The 26,653-nt window shown below is 44.2% G+C and overlaps 2 protein-coding genes across 4 annotated transcripts in view; both read right to left on the bottom strand.

Annotated features, from left to right (window-relative positions):
- Window positions 1-8,856, bottom strand: part of LOC117440230 (DNA polymerase zeta catalytic subunit-like) — a 77,547-nt gene extending 68,691 nt beyond the window's left edge. Inside the window, exon 1 of the mRNA XM_034076522.1 lies at window positions 8,220-8,856. Within this exon, the coding sequence (XP_033932413.1) occupies window positions 8,220-8,358 (139 nt within the window). The 5' untranslated portion in view covers window positions 8,359-8,856. The remainder of the gene's footprint in view (window positions 1-8,219) is intronic.
- A 10,125-nt stretch (window positions 8,857-18,981) lies between these two features.
- On the bottom strand, window positions 18,982-26,138 carry LOC117439758 (E3 ubiquitin ligase TRAF3IP2-like). Of its 3 annotated transcripts, none has more exons than XM_034075812.2 (10): window positions 25,985-26,138; window positions 25,510-25,699; window positions 24,943-25,401; window positions 23,802-23,949; window positions 23,530-23,714; window positions 23,251-23,315; window positions 23,101-23,169; window positions 22,924-23,028; window positions 21,889-21,963; window positions 18,982-19,550 (listed from the first exon to the last, which is right to left on the bottom strand). In XM_034075812.2, exons 2-10 carry the CDS (start codon window positions 25,610-25,612, stop codon window positions 19,404-19,406), a joined length of 1,356 nt encoding a protein of 451 aa, XP_033931703.1. In that variant the 5' UTR covers window positions 25,613-25,699; window positions 25,985-26,138; the 3' UTR covers window positions 18,982-19,403. The 3 variants fall into 3 exon arrangements, with proteins under 3 accessions (XP_033931703.1, XP_033931701.1, XP_033931702.1); XM_034075810.2 differs by having other exon boundaries at window positions 23,251-23,339; window positions 25,985-26,137; XM_034075811.2 differs by having other exon boundaries at window positions 23,251-23,339; window positions 25,510-25,645; window positions 25,985-26,137.
- Window positions 26,139-26,653: the final 515 nt, after the last annotated feature.

Below are 26,653 nucleotides of genomic sequence, written 5' to 3'. Positions count from 1 at the left end.
CAATGTTCGCATTACAGAGGATTCAGACATTGCACATTAAATATATAACTAAACATGCCTTTTCTCCTCCTTATCTCTTTCATGACTTTTCATTTAATACATTTTAAACTCTGTAATCAATACTCCAAAAAGACCTCACGGCTGGTATCATTTCCGGTAGTTCCGAATGTTGTCTCATGCTACCCACGTCTGTAAACAAACGTATTCAAATAAACTGTACCTTCATTTAATATTCAGCAATAATAATATCTCGACGTCTATAGTTGTAGTGTTGAAATCAGTAGGTTTCGATGTGCAACACTCCGTGTCATATCGCTACTAAATTCACCTCAAAAGGAAATTGTATATTAGCCACATGCTAAATGCTAACCGGAGATGAAGGATTTTCAGAATAAAAGCTCAACCACTGGTTGTGCACAACAACTTCTGGTTTTTCAGTATAAAACAGCATTTAAACTGACGGTATGTTTAAGGTACTTTATGCCATCAAAACATTGATTTTAATTTCTAACAAGTCCCATTCAAATCCCCCGTGTTCCGCCACCTGCTGCACCTTTTCATTCTCCATTGTCCATTGTGATACTGCACTTTACAGCTACAGTTTGCACTGTTTCAATAAATGAAACTAATTTTCTCACCACATCTTTTGATTCATTTTGTCCAGCATTTGCAAGTTGTAGACGCTCTGTCAAAGCCATATATTGTATACTTGATGCTTTCAGTTTTCAGTTGAATTAATTCAATCCAAGTCAATGGAACACTCACAAGATGTCACCAAAATCCCACTGTCCCTTTAAAATCTTTCAGAAAATGATATAAGTGTACCGAATTATATCGAATCGTATCGAATCGTATCGTTGGCTGAATATCGTGTATCGTATCGTATCGTGAGATTAGTGTATCGCCACAGCCCTAACACACTGTGAAGACCACTGAGACAAATGTAACATGTGTGATATTGGGCGATATAAATAAACATTGATTGATTGAACTCTGCACACTTCAATGTGTTCCAGATGGTGATGTCATTTCATTTCTGGAAATTTAGAAATCCGACTACAAGTGTTATATTAAATGAGAACCGGGAAGACATGCAAATGCTCGAGGGGCAAAATAGGTGATACCCTCTTGGGGTTAAGGACATTTTTGGATTGCATTTTATCTTCTATAAATAGTGCAATTGGGCCATACTTGTTGTACCTGGCAAATGCATCAATTTAACCATGGAAAAGAAAATAAACCTTCAACTTTAAAAACTACACTACTAGTTATGGACTCCTTTTTCTCTCCTTACTGAAATAACTTCTTGTACTTTTACTCACTACTTAACTATCTATCTAAATTGTTGAATAACAATAACACACATGTACTTATCAGCTCAATCAATGTAAAAAGGCAACTAGAATCTGTCAGTAAAAAGAAAAAAGTTTGAATTATTGGCACTTTCAAGTTAACATATGTGACAGCACACAAACAATCTTAAAGGTCCCATGTCATGCTTTTCTGGTTAGTACCCGTCCCCTTGTTATGAAGGTTTCTCTGCATGTCACGGTCTGCAGAGTCACAAACCCTCAAAGTGCACCCTGTAGGGAGTACAACTCTGACACAGAGAAGACCTGGCTGCTGCCCCAGAACGCCTCGCTGGACATTCCTCTTTTTCCATTGTTTACTTCTTGGGTGTAGGAACGTATTTCGGATATAGTGACGTTACGTCCGCAGAGCCGTTACGTTTGGACCAATCCGTGGACTTCCTCACACACACTCGGCAGGACGTTGCGAGGCTCGCTTCTGTGAGGAGCGGGACAGTGTGAGCTGGCTCACTGGTGTGGGGTCGGCGAGACACCACGGAACTCAGCCTGGGCACACACACAAACTTCCAGCCAGGCTGCAGGTGTGTTTCGCGCTGGATGGAGAGCCCCCACCTTGCCGACAGTTTACAATCAAAGATGCATTTGCCCGACAATGCAAACATGTTGGTGTTCCTCGCTCGAAAACTTTGAAATACAGATTTGGATATGGCCTGTTGAGGCATCTGGGTCTTTGTATGACAGTGGACTGTACACTTGACTGTTGTTTTAAGGAGGGTTTTTTTTTCTTGTGAGACAATGTGTGCTCATATTTATATATATATATATAAATAGATAGATAGATAGATAGATCTCTGTTTTGTGAAATTTCTGCATGATTTGCATTTTTTGGCAATTGGATTGGGAGCACTTCCGTTATTGGTAGGGTTGTGTACCGAGAACAACATTTCGATTCCAACGGCATCATTTAGAAATGTGAATTTCGGTTCCGCTTTTCGATGCCTGAGGAAATGTTTCTCGCCGCTCTCCGTAGCCTACTGTATGACTGCGGCGAGGTGGGAAATGTAGCGTTGTACCTACACTTTCTACAGTGTAACCTGAGACCAGGGCCGGCCCGTTGCACTGGCGTTATAGATGTTCGCCTAGGGCGCCAGATCTGTGGAGGCGCTGCGCTGCCAGCTCTGGGAGGGAAAACAAATGTTTTGACCGTTGGTGCTCATCCTAATTTTCGGCCTTGATGTAACAACATTCATAATTAAGTAAATGTAACACCCTTTTTCACGTTTCATTTGCCCTGTACGATGGGTGCTGCAAGTGATGAAAATGAGGGATGTTGGCTTATCTGGCAACCGCAGCTCACAGCCAAAGTGCGCGTGAGCGAGGGAGAAAGGGAGGGTGCACTGGAACCGGCGCTGTTGTTATTAGCATCTGGTGCTAGCTGCTCTTACGGAAGAAGAAGATGTTTCTACAATGATGTGGAGGGAGAGTCCTCTCCAGTCAGACTGAGGCTGATAACTTCAGCTCAGTGAGGTAAAGGACTCTGAGTGTTTAGATAGTTCACTTTAGTCTAAGTTATCTCAGTGGGTCTCAAACGGTTTGATCACAATTTATGTAAACACATATTTCCAAGGCTCTCCTTTATAATTATTGGGATAAAACAGGTTTGAAATCATTCCAATGTATACTATAAACCAGACATATCGTTTTAAACTGGAGAGATAAAACAATATGCATAAATAAAATAGTAAAATAAGATATGAATGAACAACAAACATAAAATACGTTACATGTATTTGTTATTGGCTATAGGTTATTGGTTATGCTCACATACTTATTTAATTATTCAAATGTAAACCGATCTTTTTCATATGGGTGTTTAGAGTTGTACCCCCTAGATCTAGTCTCTAGTCATTCTGCTCAAAGTGCACCAGATTGAAGCGTTTTGCTTTAAAATGTGCTTTAACATTTCTTCCCGGTATGCCTGAGAAGGCAGATATGCTTGTTTTTCTCAACAAGAACTTAATCCTTTTTTTTTTACCCTGCCCCTCAAAGAATCGGAATTGAGAACCGTTAAGAACCGGAATCGAAAAGTAGAATCGGAATCGTGGAAATTCAAAACGATACCCAACCCTAATTATTGGTGGGGGGGGGGGCTTGTGGGTATCCATTGAAAAGAAGGACTCTCTCAGTGCACCCAGCCTCTTCCAGGTGAGGGATTAGCTTTTTAACGAACTGCTTAGTAGGGGTGTAACGGTTCACAAACATTTCGGTTCGGTACGTACCTCGCTTTTTAGGTCACGGTTCGGTTCGGTACGTTTTCGGTACAGCAGAAAAAATTATCACAAAACATAACATATTTTTTTTTAATTATTATTAAACTGTGAATAATGTATTCACTCAAATAAATACAAAATATAATAAAATAAACATTAAGGTGCAGCATTTCGATGAACTGAAATAATCTGTATTTGAACTTTACTGTACTAGTACTCACAAAACATAAACTATTAGTTTTGGGTTTTTAATTATTATTAAACTATGAATATTCACTCTAATAAATATAAAATATAATAAAATAAACATTAAGGTGCAGCTTTTCGATGAACTGAAATAATCTGTATTTGTACTGTACTAGTACCTAAGCAGCCAGTTTGACATTAGGACTTGCTTGTCATTTCATGTTTTTTTAAAGAAAGATGAACTTGTCCACATGGCTGCCGAAAGGGCAGATCAGCTGGCACTAGCAATGTCTCCTGCCGTGGAGAACACCCTCGCTAGGGACAGAGGTAGTAGCAGATACAGCCAGGTAGCGCTTTGCTAACATGGCAACATAAGGATATTTGCCGTTTGTAATAGCTTTGGCTCGGTCTGAACTTTTTGCGAGTGGTGGAGGCTTAAATGCTAGCGGGAGTTGGGTTTGCACTTCAGCCTTTTTTCTTTTGGTACTGGTGATATTCACGTTCAGGTGATGCCTTTTCAAGAGTGTGCAAGTTTGATGTATTGCCAGCCGCGTAACCAATGTTAGTTGAACAATGCCGACAAACAGCTTTGGTTCGGTCCACCTGTCTTTGTCCGTCATCCTTGTACGTAACTGCGAAACCAAAATGTTCCCAAACCGGAGACTTCAATGATGCTGGAGGATTTTCGAGCTCAACTTTATCTGCGTTCGCCATTTCGACAGTTCCACAAATTACTGACTACAGTTGAACGCATCCCTCTGACCAGCTCGTCCAATGAAATGACTTGCTCGCTCAATGATGCGTTGAACACAATGGGAGCAAATTACTCTGAATGCTGCGACGCAGCACCTGAGATTACTTTCAAGAAGTTGTTCACGTTCTCAATTTGTTTACGTTTAACGTTATATTCGTTTGGTACACATGTGAACCGAACCGAAGGGCCCGTACCGAATAATTTCGGTACGGGTACGTGTACCGTTACACCCCTACTGCTTAGTAATTACGGTACGTCCACACAGCAGTTTTGAAAAACTCTTGAAAATCTTGGAGCTGGGCGTGTCTGAAAGCTTGGGGATTTTTTGCGAGCAACGCGACCAACAACCAATCACATGAATCTCCCGCCCCTGACATACAAAGCAAAAAACCCCGGGGATTTTATGCGAGCAATATATATATATATATATATTAGGGCTGTCAGTCGATTAAAATATTTTATCGCGATTAATCGCATGATTGTCCAGTTAATCGCACATTTTTGATCTGTTCTAAATGTACCTTAGAGGAATATTTTTCAAGTTTTTAATACTCTTATCAACATATGAGTGGACAAATATGCTTTATGCAAATGTTATTATCATTTGAACAATGACAAATATTCTCATGAATATTAAACAACAACCTCTGAACATTACAAATATTCGCCTCAATTCAACCTGGAACCTCTCATACAATACAAATATGGTGTGTGTGTGTGTGTGTGTGTGTGTGTGTGTGTGTGTGTGTGTGTGTGTGTGTGTGTGTGTGTGTGTGTGTGTGTGTGTGTGTGTGTGTGTGTGTGTGTGTGTGTGTGTGTGTGTGTGTGTGTGTGTGTGTGTGTGCGTGCGTGCGTGCGTGCGTGCGTGCGTGCGTGCGTGCGTGCGTGCGTGCGTGCGTGCGTGCGTGCGTGCGCGCGATTGATCGTTGGAGCTATGTGCAACTCAAGGCATATGCTCGAACGGGAGCTGCCTGGACGCTGCAATCATGTTGCGCACTATCCGTGCTGAGTGTGCTGACTTTTCGTACAATGTCCCGCTGTCTGCTTCCTGCATCAAGTCAAGTGCTCGGCGCAGTTGTGGCGAAATGTCGCTCCTCTGTTTTCATTTAAACAGCTCCTTATATCCGTTAGCGCAGCTAGCTAGCACCAGATGCTAACAACAACAATGCACGTAAGGTCTCTCTCTCGGGCCACACACATTCTCCCGGTCCTCCCAATGGCCAGTCGGTGCCTGCCGGTGAGCGTGGAAGTGTGGTCTGCCACAAGCAGGCGGCAGGAGCGGGGCTGTGAGCATCAGCTTGTAGATGGTATTATAAACTCGAAAACTCTGAAACTACGGGGCGGCCGAGGAAAAAAAATACACATGCGTTAAATCGCGTTAAAGCGTTATTAACGCATTAACTTGACAGCCCTAATATATATATAAACTCCCCAAACAGGCGAAAACCTACCAGTTCCACCCACTGTCTCTGCCACCTCCCTCCATGCCTGGTTCCTCCAGTTTGTATCCCGGTAAATAGTCTGGTCGTAAAGAACCGGGTGATTTGCTAACATAATTTCTCGTTTGGAATATGAGGAAATGAACTGCGGTATGTCTCTCCCAGCATACACGTGGTTTGATTGGCTAGCGCTTGTACTGTCAGATTTGCATAAACGGGATTTGATTGGCTGACGCTTCCAGCTCAGTTTCAAAAGTTGAACATTGCTCAACTTTTGAATCCTGAAAATCATGGAAATCTTCGCTTCGCTCCCCCACAATGCAGTTCGGTGAAAAGCGAGGCAAAGTGACGTCATCCCCATTCGAAGTCAATGGGCAGAGAAGCGTTGGAAGCGGTGGAAGATTTGTTTAAAGCTGCTGTGTGGACCAACAGCCAGCTGTGTAAGTGCAAAGCCACCATGACTTATCAGAAATAGGACATTCATGGGAAGGTTAGAAAAGGCCAGATGTTTCTTTTATTGTGGACACGTTCTAAATTAAAATCATATTTGTCATGTATATCTTTAGCATTTATTGTATAATGCTCTTCACAACTTCAAAAACCCTGAGGGGACAATTTCATATTGTTTGCATTGTCTGATCAACAGTGCGCAATACAAAGTTATGTCATTTATGATGACAAAAGACATCAAACGCTACACTTTTCGGCTTTTTTGCACTCAGCAATATTGCAGCCATTAATACCGGCCAGAAACATAAATAATATGATGCTATTATATATATATATATATATATATATATATGTTGAATCAAAACCAAATGTCAAGACCCTTTATCCTGCCTTCAAACATAAAATTAATCTCATAGCACCCTAAAGTACACATCCTCACTGTCAAGATACCAGGGCTGCTGCAGAGTGTGTGTGTGTGTGTGTGTGTGTGTGTGTGTGTGTGTGTGTGTGTGTGTGTGTGTCTCATATCAGCACACAAACATGCAAACGTGCACACAGAACCAAATTAGACCTGCCAGTGCCACCCCCCTGACCCACAGTGCCTCAATTCTCTGCTGTCAATCCTTACTGAGGGACATCCTGTTGGACACTGCCCTGGGTCCTTCAGAGGAGCATTGTCATAGCTTGGGGGGAAAGTCTGTGTAATCCTGCTAAAATTATACACAATAACTTTACTATTATTGTTTTAACCTAGCATATATGGTTGAATACATGGCACAGCCTTCGCAGGAGGACATGTCAGGGTGACCATGATGTGCCATTGCGCCGAAAATGAATCTTTTGTTTTGCGGCTTGGGGATGTTGGTACCCTGAGTGCTTGGCTGTAATGGCTTTATTAGAGAGCTGGGCATGTGCCACATTTCAAAGCCATACTCTTGATATAATTCCTCCCTTTGCAAAATGTGTGTAATGCATATTATGATTTACAAAGTTGAAATCTGCAAGCCATGACCTTTTCTCCATATAGAGCCATAGTCTTGCCTAAGGTTATGAAGTCAATATGCACTGCACATGTATTTGTACACAATGTGGGATTCTGTTCAACAGGTCTACCTCGTTATATCCATTAGATGTACAGTCATAATGGCTTCTAAATATTTAGACCGTCTTCACAATTGAAACGTTGGGCTTTTACATAACGCTCAATGTATCTTAAGCTATGCTAATGATACCTAATATAGCCGTTTATCTTGCTGCAGTCACACACTTGGCATTAACACAGTTCCGTTGTCTTTCGTCTACCACTGTAGTTTTACATGTATTGCAGAGGAATGAAGGAAAGCTGAAAGAGGAGCAGCATGTTGTGAACCACTCCACAGGTTGCTTTCACCACAACAGAACCAACATAAGGGGTTGCTGTTAGCGGTCCCTGAATGCCACATGAAGGCTCGGGTCGAGCCATGAGAGCAGAGCTTTCCGCCGCCACATGCCATGATGGAGCAGGGGAGCGAAAACAAAGCAGCCTCGTGAGGAGGGAGGGGGCAGAGGAGGAATACCACCGCTGCACGCAGCCCGCAGCCCGCGTGTATGCAAATCAATAGCGGCTGCTACACTGCATCGCCCGACATTACCCTCCTGTTGACATGTTATATCAGACCCGTTACATTTCCTTCACCGTACAGAACGGACGCGTTAGTGTGCGCGTGTCGGCGGCCACAAACACACAAAATGCCACGAGGACCGCTACCAGAAAGCACAGCCACCATTAGCGAAAATAAATAAAACACTTGTAACAGAAGAGCCGGCTAACCTGCAGGCGTAGCTCCAAATATCCGCACCACCGGCACTTTCTTTACGACGCTCTCCCTGAATTCAGAATAGCAGACGTCCAGGTCTTTAATGGGACTCGCCAGATAGAAGTCTGCGGTGACGATGCGCACAGCAAACATGACTGCCGCGTCCGACAAACAGGGACCGACCGTCAAAAAGCAGAATCACTACAGCTCGGTGTCCATAAGATGCAGGCACCTCGGTGGCCAGTCAATACCAGCCAAAGGGAGTGTTGTCACGGCGGTAAACCAACGACAGCGCAGAGGGGGAGCCCGGCTGTTTCCCATGAAAAAATGCCAACAAAGATTCCCGTGGCTCCAGCGCGCGACGACCTGCCGCCGTATAGGTTCTGCGGCGGCTGGGGGAGCTACACTCGACGGAGGCGAGTCACTGTACGTTTCTCAGCTGTCAGGTACATGTTGAGCTTGTGATTGTGGTTGATTTCAGCTCTCTATGGTGTTTTTGTTTTCAGCCAGGAAGACGGTGCCCAGGCTTCCGGTTGCGTTAGCTGTCCAATTCACGCCTCAGAACGAGTCCCAGCCAGCCAGTCCCGCTGTATCAGCCCCTCAGCCGCTACTGCTTCCATAACAGGCTAGCACCCGTTAGCCAACATATGAGCGAGGTAAGCTGCTTACAGGGCATACGAAAATAACTTCCGACCACATTTTCAGAATAAAAGCGGGGGGAAAACGTGTCAGTCACAAAAAGCATCTCAGTGATAACCTTTTTGTTGAAAGTTGTACATCTGGCACGTCTGTTTTGTGGCCAGTTGTTAAAGACTGTGACATATAGCCGTTGTCTTACGTAACACGCCTAACGGGAAGTGTGTGCAGAAGTGCGGCTCCTATTTATCCAGCACGAGACATCTTCGTGATCTCCTTCGAATAATTTACCACAGGGTAGGGTTGAATAGAAAAACTGTCTTTTGATTTTGTCCTCTGCTATAACCGGTTCAAATCCAAACGAAAGTGAATTAACTTTTTTTTTTGATGGGAGATACAAATTCATCTCTTTCACACACAGTGACGTCACGAGCTACCCACAATGCAACGCGCGCCATATATATATAAATACGCCATTTTCCTGGAGGTGCAAATATCCTGGAGGTGCTAATATAAACAGCTAGCTAACCTAGCCAGGCAGAGCGCACTAGATTTTTTTTCTGAATTAACGACCGAAGAAATTGCTGCGTGTCTTTGGATTACATCTCTGGACTTGAGGGGTGTGCTCTAGGTCGTTACCAGCGTTACCAGCGTGCGTTGAAGGTTCCAACGCTTCTGCCCATTCACTTTGAATGGGGTGACGTCACTTTTAGCCGAACTGCATTTTGGGAAGCGACGTGGAGTGTTGCTGGCGTTGCTCGCTTCAAAAGTTGAGCAATGTTCAACTTTTGACTCCTCGACGGAGGCGTCAGCCAATCGAATCATATGCCAATACAAGCTCTAGCCAATTAAACCGCGTGCTTGTGTGTCTGGGGCGGGAGATTCATGTGATTGGTTGTTGGTCGAGTGTCAGACACGCCAGCCGGCAAGCATCAGCGCACGCCGCTGTGTGGACGGGCCGTTACAGACTGCCTGCAGATGTATGGAAAAACGACTCTCGAAAGTGGCCTTCGGTCGATTTTGGCAGCATCTACGTCTATCTTCTGGAAACACCAGGTGAATACCCCACTTGTCACAATAATATTATCATGCCAATGCATATATGTGGTATTTTAGAGTTGACTAGATATTGATTAAGGAAATAGACTATGATATTCTGCTTGCACCTCGCGTAAAATGGCGGATACCGGAAGTACGGTGTCGCCCTCGGCCCAATACCCATATGTGTGTGTGAAAGAATCTGTCCGGTGTTCAGTGGCGGCGCCAGAGTATTTTTGTTGGGTAATCTATGGTAGGGCTAACCCATACAGTGGTGGGGCTCAAGTCAGTATTTGCAATGTAATTACATACATGCTATATCGCCCCCCTTGACAGTGAACGCCACGCGTGAGGTTTAGATTATTTCCCTGTCTCAATCAATATGGAACTGTAGGAAATTAAACGGCACATTTGTCTTGTAGTAAATAAAAAGGGATCACTGTGAACGTGACGTATGATAGTACACGTTGAAGATCCAATAGAGTGGCGAAGTCACGCCCATCTACTTCCGGTCCATGGGACCTTATTTCGGAAAAATTATGTATTTAAGTCAATGGAGAGAGAAAACTTATCTTTCGATCCCTGAATTGTGCCACGAATTACACATATGATGTTTGGCAATCTTAAAAAATCATAAAACGGTTTAAATTAAGACTATGAAAATACGCAACTAGAAAGACTACAAATCCCAGAGTCGCGTAAGTGATGTCATAACTGATGTCACAATTGTTTTCCTCCGCTAAATATAAGAGATAGCTAAAATAAGATAACTTTTACAAGATGCCTGTGTGCTGAGCACCAGGTTGTTATCATACCAGAAATGGGTCTTGCTCATTCTTTCGCTTCCTGTCTGATGAAAGGACCAGGAGTGGCTGGATCAAGTTAGCTATCTAGCTAGTAGCAAGCACGTTAGTTAGCATTACAGCCTTAGCCTTGTCATTTTTATTAGCCTTAACATGAAGTAACATAAAGTAACCCAAAATGTTAAACAGTAAGAGTAGTAGTCATATTTCGTGAACCCTTTGAAGAGTACCGTCACACCGGTGGGATCATTCTATAATACACCATTTAACCCCGGGGAGAAATGCTAATGCTACATTAGCATCAGCGATCTGTTCTACTTCATACTATCTGCACAAATGGTTGACATTAAACATTAAAAAGACCAGGCAGTTCAGAGAGAATCAAAGGAAGGCAAGCAGGCAGGCAGCTTTACATGACATTCTTCTGGACGTGTTTCATTGTGGTGATAGTGAGGGTAGTCAATCACTTTTTTGACAAGACAGTAGTGATGGCCATCTTGGTGACGTGTGTTGTTGTGAGAGTCTGCGAGACCAGAGATGTAGTTCATTCAGCGTTTCACACAAAAAAATGTGTTACTTTACAGTTTTACGACACTTTTTTTTTTTTTTTACTTGCAAAATTATCTTTTAAATTGACAAACATCATATGTGTAATTCGTGGCACAATTCAAACGGGATCGAAAGATGATCTTTCTCTCTCCATTGACTTCAATACATAATTTTTCCGAAATAAGGTCCCATGGAGGTCCACCGGAAGGGGAGGGACTTCGCCACTCTATAGGCTCTGTGCACAAGATGGCGTCTATCAACTTCCGGCAGCTGGGTGAGGCCGAGTACTTCCGGTTTGAGTACAGAGTTTTGACAGTTTGTTATGACACACCGAGAGCAAGAATGAGCGGATTTCGGGGTAAAGAAAAGCGATTGGCCTTCCAGCGTGTAAGAAAGTCGGCACTACATGGCTGTGTGCCCCTTTGTACAAATGTGTCCCGTTATCACAGTGCTTCTCAAACTTTTTTCTGTAATGTACCCCCTTTGAAACATTTTCTCAGCCAAGTACCCCCTGACCGATCCCGAACATCTTTGATCGAAAAAGCCTAAATAATTACAATATAGTGATGTTCCCTCAGTGTGTGATGTATTAACTCCTTTGTGGTATGCATTACAACAAACTAAGGATATTTTCATTTTATGCATGAAAAAAAAATAACATAAACATTTATAAAACAGATTTTTCCAAGGAGTTTTTCAATTTAAGTCATATGTTATTGTGAAAAACTATAAAATACAATACACACATTTGACATGTTTATATAAGGACCCCCTTGGTGGTTCTAGGAATGTTTTATATACAATTGTGTTTTCTATTTAACTTATTTTACTAAGGTTATTTTTTTAAATAACGTACCCCCTGCAGAACCCCAACGTACCCCCAGGGGTCCACGTACCCCCATCTGAGAATCACTGCGTTATCAGAATCAGAATACCGTTATTAGTCCCACAAAGGGGACATTTGCAGCGTTACAGCAGGAAAGAGCCACAGACAGCTTAGTGTTGCATATTTTACATGCGTTAAAACAGTACTAAGTTATAAAAAAATAAACAATATGCTAAAAAAGTACTAAGTTATAATATAATAAACAATATGCCAAAAAAAAGATAAAAAGTTACATAATTTTCAAAAATACAGATAAAAAACATAATATCTACAAATCCTGTAGCAGTTCTTAGGATTTAGCAGCCCGGCATATATTAGTTATTAAAGATGGCATATGTATATAAAGTATATATTGCACATAAAGCACATAGTTTGACGGTATTTAACAGCAGGAAGTTACACAATGTTATAATCGGGAGATAAGTTTCCATTCATAACGGTAAGCCTGGGCAACAACGATTAAAAGATTTCTTGCTCCCAAACCAATTGTGTATTTCATTACAAAAAGCAGTTATACCATACTATGTTGAGGTACTAATGAATTATATCCTCAAAACAAACGCACACACAAATAACAAAGGAAAATACATAATTTAATAAATCCACAATATGATAACATTTTACAGATTAATTTAATAAACTTTTACAAAACATATGTTGATGTTATATCGGGGGGAAAAATACATATTTAAACATTTCAATTAGTCTCTGCATATTAAAGTAATGCTAGTTTATATAACAGATGAACAGATGTACAATATCCAGAAAGTAGATGCAAAAAATATATATAATGTGTTTCCAACATTTCCTCTGAAAGAGCGTTTTATCAATGCAAGATAAGTTAGTTTGCATCCACAACTTTTGTTAATGGATAACTATTGAGTGAGTTGAGTAGTGAGCCATTCGTTCTTTTTCCGTGGTGCGATGTCTGCTGAGAAGTCCTTGTTTGCCTCGCTGACTGAGGACATCTGGGTCTGGCAGCCCCCCCCCCCCGCACGGCCTTGTAACGTGTACTCCTTTGAACATGTTTATACGATAATTAGGACTTTAAGAACAATTTTACACTCAGACGACAATCACAAAGTTGTAGCAAGCTACATACAATTACTTGGGACAATACCTTACACCGTCAGCAAGTGTAAACTGCTTTGGCTTAGTGGAAGTGAACACCATGTCACTCACTCTGCCTGGTTTCACACCCTATTAATTACACAAAAGAATTGTCAAATGAATTGAAAAGGTCGTTGATGCAACATACGAGATCAGCTCTGGGCACAAAGGAAATACTCATTACACCGTGGGTTGGTTGTGAACACATACTGTACTTACCATGGTTCTTGGCTTGTGCCATCGCTGCTCTGTTTCAGTGCAGCTGAGGACAGGGGGACAGCAGCTGAGGACAGGGGACAGCAGCTGAGGACAGGGGGACAGCAGCCAGGTTGAGTGGAGTAGTGTGCGCTCTGGAACAGCAGTGCAACATGGTGGGTGCAGAGTGCTGTTCCAGCTACACAGGAACACTTTGCCACTGCAAGCTCCACAGGTGAGCAGTTCTTAAAACAAAATGTCAGTCATTTTACATTTAGGACACTGCTTCAATACAACACGGACAAATGAGAAAGCTGAGAGCAGGCTGATCAGTAGCAGTAGGTGTGGGAAAAGGCTAAACCATGTCAGGTTGTCACATCACATACACAGAAGTTCTGCTGTCTGGAATACTGTCATTTAAGGACATTCAAACAGATACGCTTGTATAGCCTGTCTCAGCTCTCTCCATGTATTATCTTATATTATAACTACATAAAATAGTGTTAGTAGAACGTTGAACAGCTTAACATAGATGTAGGGTACACAACCAGCACTTAGCTAACACTGGCCAACACAAATGGACCCTACATGGATTATACTCACCATTCAGGAAAGAACAGTCACAACCAGTTTCTGGGGTTTCCATGAAAGCGGAGACGGGTTTCAACCTCATTAAGAATCTTTGATGAAAGCTAAGTTTGGGTTTAGCCAATGTATTTATCATTTTACACGAGAGGGTTACAAAAGGAAAATAAATCTGTAGCCCCTTCATGCTACACACACACAGCTAGCTACCAGTTGATGTGAGCTAATGTATTATTGTCCTCCCTACTCTGAGATCGTGAGGCTTCTCATGCTTTCTCATGGACCTGTAACAGCTAGCCCTGACACCCACTCTCCCTGAAGGTAGACCTTTGTTTGAAACTGTGGGGAATTGATATCATTCATGTTATCCAAAAAACGTAATAGTACATCATTAAAACGCTTTACACTGTATCAAGACTGTCAAGTTGTCCAAGTTAGCCAGTAACTACAGCTTTGTTTGTCACTTACCTTCATAATTGTCGATGTAACTGGATGTACATCTTGAACCTCTGTTGCTCCTCGGGGCTGAGCCTGCCGCTTGTACCAGCCGATGTACATCACTGATGTTAACCTTCGGGAGGTCTTGGAGACATCGAGTGTAATAATATCTATACGCTATCTCTCTCGCTATCTATTGCTATCTATACACTATCTATCGCTCTCCGCTCTACCGTAGACCGGAAGTTTACAAGCGCACACTCAATGAACCGGAAATGGAAATACGGCATCCCGTGTAACTAGCCATAATTTTTCCGAAATAAGGTCCCATGGAGCTCCCCCGGAAGGGGAGGGACTTCGCCTCTATGGGGATACTGAATGGCGGTTCCGAGTGATCTCAATCAGTAATGCATGACGCAGACCCAACGTTTCGTGCTCTGATTGGCTGTAGGTCTATTCAAATTGCATTCTGAGGCATTTTGATCTGATCGCAGCCGCGCTGATATTATAACGCCAGTGAATTTCCACACCTTTAGTGCATAAAACTCCCCCACTACTTAGACTATTCCTTGCACCCACTCTAGCATAACCCCGAATGGTCTCAACCATATTGCATCAGTAACGTGCACTTGTTGTTACAGCAGGATCAGTTTGTGTTGTGGACACGACCCGTATATTTTCGCAAGCCGTTTTCTCAACATTTAGCATTTTGCTTATTATTTAATTTAATTTACGATACGATATTACTTTATTTGCTTACTTTAACATAATTTTTCATGGTGGGGCTAAGGTGGGGCTATGCCATTTCTTGGTATGGCTGTAGCCTACCCCAGCCATACCCTGGCACCGCCACTGCCGGTGTTCAAAACGATGAGCAGGTGCAAATAATAATACTAACTTGGATTTCTATAGCGCCTTTCATGATACCCAAGGTCGCTTTACAAGGATGAACAGGAGTATAAACAAACATAACAAACATAACAGAAACTAAAGGCAGTCAGGCGAACAGTTTAGACAGATAAAACAACAATAGATTCTGTCTGCCAAAGTCCTTGGCAGACAGATGGGACTTGAGGGCCCTTTTGAAGGCGTCAAGCGTGGGGATGTTGTGGATCTCCGCAGGGGGAGCGTTCCAGAGAGTGGGGGCTGCCATACTGAAGGCTCTATCCCCGAAGGTTCACAGGTTGGTGCGGGGGGCCAGAGTCTGAAGACCGCAGGTTCCGGGGTGGGGCATGTGGGAAAACAGCTAGCAGCTAGCACCATTAGCCTGGTAGAAACCGGACCTCGAACATCGAAATAAGTTACCACGGTAGGTGCACCTTTCTACATGATAAACACAGTGGCGAGCCATGACTTTTATACCTAGGCCCTCTGACACCCCCCCCTTCCCTAAAAAAGAAGAGTTATTACGTCACAGTGTGTGGAATATCAAAACAACGGCGCAAAACGCATCATCTACAACACAAAACATGACGGGGCACCCACAGCAAGTAACAATTAAAAATGAATTAAGTCGGCACGGCGGCCCACATTGAAAATGTACTTAGGCCTACCTTTGATGATCAAATCACTTAAACACAAAGTCCATCCTCCTGTCCTTCTGGATGAAGTACTTGATGGCGGGTCATGCAGCTGATCCTTTGCCACTCCAGTTTATCTTTGCAAATCAATCTTGAAAATGACTCGGTTAATAATTTCGCAACGATGTCATCACTATCACTGACATGAGCCATCATGAACAAACTTATGCTAATCATAAATCTATCGATTAGATTTATGATTAGAAAATTATAAAAGTAGGATAGACATGTGGATATTATCCGGCTGAACAAAACGTGCATTTATCTAAGAGGTTAGTTTTCCACAGACCTTATTTCAAGCTATTTTCCAAAATCCTCTGGAGAAATCCCACTGCCTTCTGTCGAGGGAACCCGAGCGCAGCTTACTTCCGGGTTTTAGGACGCGTCACTGCACCACTCTATGGGTGTTTCTCAATGTCGAGGAAAGCTGCTCCAGAGCCACTATTTCAAGGATACTACGTCATCGAGTCCCGCCGAAGGACTGTTCCAATAGCCGCGTTCACACTGCGGTACTTTTCCCACAAAGGTTCATGCGAACTTAGTTCATGAGAACTCTTTAGTTCGCATGAACTAAGTACAGATCGCGTTCACACCAGAAAAAGTCCCTGGGGGTGGATTAGGCAAATGAAGCCGCTGACGTCACTTCTTCTTCTTCTGCTTTGGGTTTACTGGCAGGCCGCAACCCACTTCACGGCGTATACTGCCGCCCAGCACCCTCCTGCAGGGGCTGATAAGAGCCTGGATATCACCAATTCCTCTCTCTCTGTCTGTCTCACTCTCACTCACACACACACACACACACACACACACACACACACACACACACACACACACACACACACACACACACACACACACACACACACACACACACACACACACACACACACACACACACACACACACAGATGAGGTGCAGGGTGAAGGCCGGAAGTGATCATGCTCTGATCTTTTGTGGCTCAGGATGGTCTTCCACCAATCAAAAGGTCGGTGGTTTGATCCCAAGTCCCTGCAGTCAATATGTTGAAGTGTCCTTGGGTAAGAAACTGAACATGAAATTGCTTCCAATGGCTGACGGTGTGTGAGTATAGTCTCCATGAGCAGGTGCAGCCCCGGTCTCTGTATGCATGTGTGTGTTCTGACTTGTATATCTAAAGTTCTTTAATGAGTCATAAATCAAGTTATACATGCAGTCCATTTAACATTTAGAACCATTGTCAACATTATTATTGTCAGTCATATACTCAGACTAGTTAGTTAAAGGAATGGTATGCTCATGACACTCATTTTAAAAAAATTATTATCCGATAAAACAGACCAGTCTCTGCCAGTCTCTCTCTCTCTCTCTCTTTTTTTTTTTTAATCCGATGACATTATCAGTGACTTTAAACTGATTATATACCGAAATAACATCAACACTGTGGGCGCCGCCATTTTCCGGACGTGACGTAAACCATGCGTTTGGTTTTCGAAGACAAGTTGATCTCCATGTTATTTACTGTAGTTTCTCTCTTCAAATATGCCTCACTGTATCGCGAAATATTGCCACAATTCTGATAGGAACAATCCACGGAATGCTCGGTTCCATCTGTTGCCAAAAGGTAAGCGTAAGAAGTACATTCGGAGGCAGTGGCTAGCGAAATGTGGCCGGCCAGAACCGAAAGATTCACAGGCTCATGTATGCAGCGAACATTTCAAATTTCCGGACGACTACTCTGAGAGTATGATCAAACATAACATGGGATTTAAAGAACAACCATTACTTAATGGAGATGCAGTACCATCGGTCTTTCTGGTGTCATCACCGACCAGGACACCAGTTCGGCCAATTGAGAAATCGCCCTCTGCAAGTGTGAAGCGACGGAGGAGCAGAAGTAGTGCTCGGAGTAAGAATAAGGTATGTTATAGCGCATTTCCATTGCAGCGGCTAGCCCCGTTTTAACGTCCTTTAGCGTCCAGGCCAGGACCGTTTTTGGTGGCCTTTCCATATAGCGTAGTACCGGCTAGTGTGTATTTTACCCCAGTTTTTTCCGGCCCCATAAAATCGTGATTCTATGGCCAGGGACAACGAAGCTGAGTATGCTAAACTAGAGAGGGAATCGCTAGCAAGGGTGGTACTACATGCATACATATAGTATCTTATATCATCTTCCCATTATACACACATGCATTTCCAAACATTTGGACTGCCTATGTTGCAAATGTATTATCTTTTCAATTTACACACGGCATCTATTGCACGTCTGTCCGTCCTGGGAGAGGGATCCCTCCTCTGTTGCTCTCCCTGAGGTTTCTCCCATGTTCCCTTTAAACTGTGGGTTTTCTCCGGAAGTGTTTCCTTGTACGATGTGAGGGTCTTAGGACAGAGGGTGTCGTATTGTCATACTGATATGTATGGATGAATTCCCCCATCCAATCTCTTCGCATTAGTCAAAACTTGTTCCTCTGCTGACGAGTCCGAACTCAAATACTCCGCCATGTTTCCGTGTGTTGACAAAGTGAACGCATGGATGACGTCACGACCATCACGTGACTACTGAAAATGGCAAACATGGCGGCGGCCAGACGGAAAATACAGGTCTTGATAAAAAGAGCTATACAATCATTATTTACCGGGGAATATCGCTGATTTCTTCAGGGTATGGTTTAAACATAACGTTTCACTAAATACTGACGTTTTGATTAATTATCTAATGAGTGGACCATTCCTTTAAAACATGACTTATTATGTTATTATTTAGGGCATGCTGCCCCCTTCTGGTCAACCCGAGGCTCTACCAGCACACACCACACACACCGGACACATCAGAGGAACATTGAGTGGTATTCAGAGAATGAAGTGTGATTTTAAATATTGTTCACATTTGAGATGAACATAACAAAGAGTAAAGCTGCATCTGAACATGAAAGGAAACCACTAACCTGCTGACAAGCTAGCAGTCCTCATGGAGGCATGTTCCACGTTCAAGGCTTTTATTGGCATGTGTGGTTATGACAATGAACATCTTAGTTCACAGGCTCCTCAAACCGTGCAACACAATACAACAGATCAGATAGTACAAGTACATAATATAGAATATAATAGAAACAGAATATGATAGAAACCGTGCAGAATAGTCTATATACAGTCATTGGAATATTGATAGATATATATATGTGAGTTGCAAACAGATGAATGTTAGGTATGTTGTTTCTAAGTGCAGGTGTGTAACAGCCCCCTGGCCTGTGGGGTGGAGCTGGGTCTGGTGGTGTCAGTCCTGATGCTGCGGACCGCCTGCCAGACGGCAGCACACTGAACCGTTTGAAACTAAATGTGGCTTTGCCAAAAGAACCATTTATTTAAATGGTTTATTTTCCACATTTTCATATCCTTCCTTCTCAGAGGGGACGAACGGTGAGGGTGAGGTCAGCCCCCCGCTGGGGGATGATGTAGCGCTCCTCCCTGAGCAGGCGCAGCAGCAGGTCCTGTGTGTCCTGAGGCCAGCAGTAGATCCTGGTGCTCTGCAGCCAGCTGGGGACATGTCTCTGTCACACAGACACACAGACACAGAGACACAGACACACAGAGACACACACAGAGACACAGACACACACAGAGACACAGACACACACAGAGACACAGACACACACACAGAGACACAGAGACACAGAGACACAGAGACACAGACACACAGACACAGAGACACACAGACACAGAGACACAGAGACACACAGACACAGAGACACACAGACACAGAGACACAGAGACACACAGACACAGAGACACAGAGACACAGAGACACAGACACACAGACACAGAGACACACAGACACAGAGACACAGAGACACACAGACACACACACAGAGACACACAGACACACAGTCACACACAGACACACAGTCACACACAGACACACAGTCACACACAGACACACAGACACACAGACACACACACACACACACACACACACACACACACACACAGACACAGACACACAGTCACAGACACACAGTCACACACACACACACACACACACACACACACACACACACACACACACAGACACAGACACACAGTCACAGACACACAGTCACACACACACACACACACACACACACACACACACACACACACACACACACACACACACACACACACAGTCACACACACACACACACACACACACACACACACACACAGACACACACACACACACACACACACACACACACACACACACCACACACACACACACACACACAGAGACACAGTCACACAGACACACACACAGACACACACACACACACACACACACAGAGACACAGACACACACAGAGACACAGACACACACAGACACACACACACACACACACACACACACACACACACACACACACACACACACACACACACACACACACACACACACACACACACACACACACACACACACACAGTCACACACACAGACACACAGTCACACACACAGACACACACACACACACACACACACACACACACACACACACACACACACACACACACACACACAGACACACACACACACACGGAGACACAGAGACACAGACACACACACACACACACACACACACACACACACACACACAGTCACACAGTCACACACACAGTCACACAGTCACACACACACACACACACACACACAACACACACACACACACACACACACACACACACACACACACACAGAGACACACACACACACAGTCACACACACAGACACACAGTCACACACACACAGTCACACACACACACACACACACACACACACACACACACACACACACACACACACACACACACACACACACACAGTCACAGAGACACACAGACACACACAGACACACACAGACACACAGTCACAGAGACACAGAGACACACAGACACACAGACACACACACAGACACACAGTCACACACACAGACACACAGTCACACACACAGACACACACACACACACAGTCACACACACACAGTCACACACACACACACACACACACACACACACACACACACACACACACACACACACACACACACACACACACACAGTCACACAGTCACAGAGACACACAGACACACACAGACACACAGACACACAGTCACAGAGACACACAGACACACAGACACACACACAGACACACAGTCACACACACAGACACACACACACACACACACACACACACAGACACACACGACACACACACAGACACACACACACACACACACACACACACACACACACACACGGAGACACAGAGACACAGACACACACACACACAGACACACAGACACACAGACACACACACAGACACAGAGACACAGACACACAGACACAGAGACACAGTCACACAGACAGAGACACACAGACAGACACACACACACACACACACACACACACACACACACACACACACACACACACACACACACACACACACACACACGGAGACACAGAGACACACACACACAGACACACAGACACACACACAGACACAGACAGACACACAGACAGACACACACACACACACACACACACACACACACACACACACACACACACACATACACACACACACATACACACACACACACACACACACACACACACACACACACACACACACACACACAGTCAGTGCTCAATCTCAAAGGCTATGAAATAACATTTGAGAAGTTCATCAATTTATCCAAAATACAACATGGCTCTTCGCCATAGCGACGGTGCTGTTTCAGAACCTTGAGTTTTCAAAAGGACACCATGCTCCATGCTCACATCGTTGTTTCCTTCTGTCCTGTGGGCTAACCGTACGTCATGTTCTCGCTGTGTACTGCCTGTACGTACCTTTGTTGCATTCGGGAACAGAACGGGAACCAGTCTGAAGTTCAGGCAGCCTTGTTGGATGAACTCATTCTGGATCTGTGCCAACAGGAACAAACGCTTATAGTTCTCCATACACTTATACAAGTGATATGTTGACATGTTTACTGTAGGGTGCATTTTACAAACATAGCAAAAACAAAATACATGATATGCAAAAGGTGCAAAAGAGCAAGAGCAGCACACACAAGTATTTATTTATTATGCACGTTGAATTTAATAGTATTTGATACTTTCTTAATATGTTTCTTGAAATTAAGTTCGAGTCCAGTATGACTCCAAGATACTTGAAGGAGACTAGTTCTATTTTGGGAGACTAGTTCTATTTTTTCTCCGTTTAAAAACACGTTGGATCCTTCGATTTTGACTGGTCGTTTACTGAACATCGCGCATACTGTTTTTTTACGTTTAACTGTAAGCAACTGTTGTTCAGCCGGTGGTGAACCTTGAGACAGGATGAGATCATTTCAGTGTTTTCCCCGTGTACAAAGATGACCGCATCATCGGCACATTCAACTCAGGACATGCATTAGGCAAGTCATGTGTGTACAGTGAATACAGCAGCGCTTGCATTGCAATAAAGAAGGTGCCAGTGCTCCAAATCAGCAACTGTTTCAAGTGCATTGTATCGAGAGAGGGAATGAATGGAGCTGCCAGGGAGGACAGGGGCATCATACAACACACAGGCGTACCTCGATGCGTCATGAGGTGCCGGTACGCAGATGGGTACAAATCAGAAGTCCGGCCCAATTCAAGCACTGGAAAACAGTAATGGTCCAAGAATGGAACCTTGTGGAACCCCAACAGGGTTGACAAGGTAGGGGCATTTGGCACCGTTGACCAAAACACACCGGTCTCTGTTCAATAAGTAAGACTTGAACGGATGTATTGAATCTGCTGCTTTTACACTCCAAACATCATTATGAGGTGTTTGTATGTGGACATGATCAGTCAACGCGCCACTGTGTGGTTGACAGCTGTCTGCATAGGAGTCCTCACCTGGTTGTGGATGTACTTGGTGTGCAGGCCGTGCTCGTCGTCCCCATCTCCCTCCACGTCCTCCTTATACTTGGGACTGATGACCACGATGATGAGTACTGATTTCTGAAATGATCCATCTCACTGTCAGACAGCATTACAATTTGGATTCATACTCTGCTCAATGGAAAGACTTACGTCATTCAAAAATCTGTCCATCCATTTGGTGATGTCCATTCTTCGGATTGGATTGTCAAATATATCAATCTGTAGACAACAGGTAGAATCTGAATGTTTGAATACAAAATGAGTGGGAATCAAAGGTGTGGGAGACATGGTATAGCTTACTGCCGGTTTGAACCCTTGGTCTGTCAGAAATGTGGTGAAAGGTATGATTTCTCTGGCGGTGTCCACTGAATATGTGATGAAAACATTCCCTGTCAACAAGAAGTCAGCAGAGCATTCTTATCTTTGGGTTTTAGTCCACTGCTGGCAAGTCCCTTGCAAATGTTGGGCAATTTGTACAATTAGCATCTGTCGCATTAATTAGCAGTAATTATCCTCAGAAGAGAACAGCTTAGAAATGGCTTGGCCGATTCAGAAAGGACCTGACATGATGTGACTTACTGCACTCCTCGGGCAGGCTGATGGTCCTCCTCATCTCCTGGGTGGCTGGCCCTGGATCGGCCTGGAGCGAGCGATGCACACTGACCTCACGCATCACATCCCAGGCAGGGGCTGCCCGCTGAGCCACAGATCCATGGGGGGGGTTTGGACCAACTTTAAGTTGTAGTCTACTATGGGGGGAATTCCTGTAGAGGAGTTGATTGCATGCATTACGTCTGTGAAGAATCGTATGCATCGATGTTAAGAAGGTCATTATGACAAACAGGCCATACCGTGACTGTTGGGGGCGTTGAGGCTCCCCGCATGGATCTGCTGGGTACTCATACTTATAAAGATGATTATTGTTAGTGTGATGGTGCAGTTGTGCTGGAGGGCAGCATGCACGCTGTCTGCCATGACGCCACAGACATTGACTTTGGCCTGCAGAGAGATAGAGGAGCTGACATTAAACAGGTTCCCAATCAGCAGTGAGGTCATGCAGAAACACAACGAGGGCCACATGACTCCTCACAGGGTGACGGCAGTGATCACTGCATCCATCCAGATGTACTGATTACTGCATATACACACATGATCTCATTCTAGCTTGTAAAAGTATTTTCTCAACATTTTAAACACTGATTTAAATGGCATATTTAGGTTTGTACTGTAAGCTGTAGTCTAATAATATTCAACAATATTCAATGACTGTGATATATATCTTATATATGTCTCATAACATCCCAACATGACTGCACTGAAGAAACGGAAACGTTGACTTGTATGAAATGTATGATGTCATCAGATTTCACATAACTGTACTGGGTTAGTTAGTTGAAAGCAAAAGCTTTATAACAACTTCATATTATTGCTTTCAACTAACTAACCTAGTACAGTTATGTCATTTTGTTGACATACATAGAAATAAAGTAAATGTTTCAGTTTTCCAGGTATATGACCTATACTTCTAATGACTAAGTACAACATCTCCACGTATAAGGATTGTTTCTCTTTGTATTTATTGAGATACACCATACCTTTATTAATATTATTATTATTTTCATCATTATAATTATTATGTTCCTACTTGTTTATTTGTGATTCTCACTTTAAAACGAACATTATTTTCTTTTTTGACATATCGTTACATACAATATTCATCAACTCGTCATACCAAGAGAGAGAGCTGGGACGAGAGCGCTCACGAGTGCTCTCTCTAACCCGGTCCTGCTGGTACTGCACCCATACTAACACGGTACAATTGAGTTAAACCCAAAGTGTGATGTTTACCCTAACATCACAGAACATAAGCAGGAATGAGGCATCGAGCTTGAACACTACTTGTTATCATCAAACTGTCGACCACAGAAACGTCTCGTAAAGCTCAGGACCACTGACAGTAACGGGGTGTAAGATGTTGCACGTGTCACTGACCAGGCAGACTGGCAGGGTGTGGTGGAGGGACGTAGGCGCTGAAGTCATCTCCAGACCTGAGTGTGAGGGGGGGTTCCAGGCGTTCAGCCTCCTCCACAGAGTAATGCTGGGGCCAGTCTGAAGTACCCACAAAGCCTCTGGCGTGGGTCACCAGCCGGTCCCGCCCATACAGTGGAGCCTGCTCTCTGAGGCCATGCAGCCGAACATCTGCATGGGGAGGCATTGCATGGAGGGGGGGCTCTGCTCTGGCTTGGAGCTGCAGCTGTTTCTCAGGGAGTCTCCATGGGCCCTCGGTGTGTGCCGCCCCCCCCGCCTGCTCATGGCTGGCTTGGATCTGAGACCTTGTGATCACTGTACGTCCACTGCACTGTCTGCAGGGGGGGGGGCAGGCCAACTCCAGGCTGGAGGGTGTCATGCTCTCGTCCATCTCCACAGGAACACTCTGGTGAGGGCAGCCCCCTGACAACAAGAGCCAACAGAAAACCTGTTCACACTTCCCCCTGACAACAAGAGCCAACAGAAAACCTGTTCACACATACTGCTGACTCATCACGCTGGGTGTCCTACCTTTCAAAGAGTCCATGTTGCAACAGCGTGATGCCTCTGCTGAAGGGAACTCTGAGACGAGCGAGCAGGACAGCTTAAAGACAGACGGCACAGCTCCTTGCATCACACGGCTGGCACGTACACAGACGAAGTCTCACTGAGGGAAGTCCGTTTCAGTCACGATCAAGTCAAAACCCCACATACAAGTGTTCTGTGTACAGGGTGAACAGACAACTACAAACATGAGTACATAACATACACAACACCGCATCCTCACATTCTTGCCCCCCCCACTGAATAGGTGTGACACATTACCCGGAACGTTAGGAGCGGCAGAGTTTAGCACATTCACTGCAAACTAGGACAAAGGTCAAACCACAGATCCAAAGGCATGCTGGGTATGGCTTCGGAGATTACAACTCGAAACAATTGGTCAAGTGTTAGTATGTTTTCCCTTATAAACGTACATACAGAGAGTAAAGTGTCCTCTGCCTACCTGAGACCTGCTCCTCGGCCGCCCACAGACCTGAAGCAAACAGGAAGTGTTCCCACTGTGCAGAGCAGGGGAGTGGCCTGACCCAGTTATGCAAATCATGCGGGGCATTAAGACGGCAACCGCCTGGTGGCTTCTTCAGCAGGGTGAGCCTCCTGTGGCTGTGCAGCTTCCCCTCTCGGTGTCCCGCCCCGAGCACAGAGCACGTGCACGTCCTGAAGGAGTGCATCACAATGTGTCCACACAGCTGGCTTCACAGGCGCGTGGACAGCACTGCAGCCATGCTGACAAGGTGTGACTGCTCGGGATGAGCTTTGAACACTTTGACGTCCCTGTGACCTGGAGCTCTCAGCACAATAACCCCATGGCAACTTGTTCACATACAACACAACAGTGCTCACATTCATCATTAGTTTATTCCATATGTTCGACAAGACGCATCACTGTGAGGTGGTGGTTAGGGTTTCATGCTGGTGTTATGATGCCAACATGTCAATACAAACATCGGATGTTTAGCAGGTCACATGTTTACCATGTTTCCAATGTTGTTGCATTTATTAACACGCAATACAAAGTACAGCTGAGGCTGACGGGACGATCACCAGTGAAAGGTATTTAATCACAGAGCATCACCATCACAGCTCAACATCAAACGGTCATACATGTCGTTGG

This window comes from Pseudochaenichthys georgianus, chromosome 24 (assembly GCF_902827115.2).
Source record: "Pseudochaenichthys georgianus chromosome 24, fPseGeo1.2, whole genome shotgun sequence".
Lineage (NCBI taxonomy): Eukaryota > Metazoa > Chordata > Actinopteri > Perciformes > Channichthyidae > Pseudochaenichthys > Pseudochaenichthys georgianus.
This window is presented reverse-complemented; position numbering and strand designations above follow the sequence as displayed.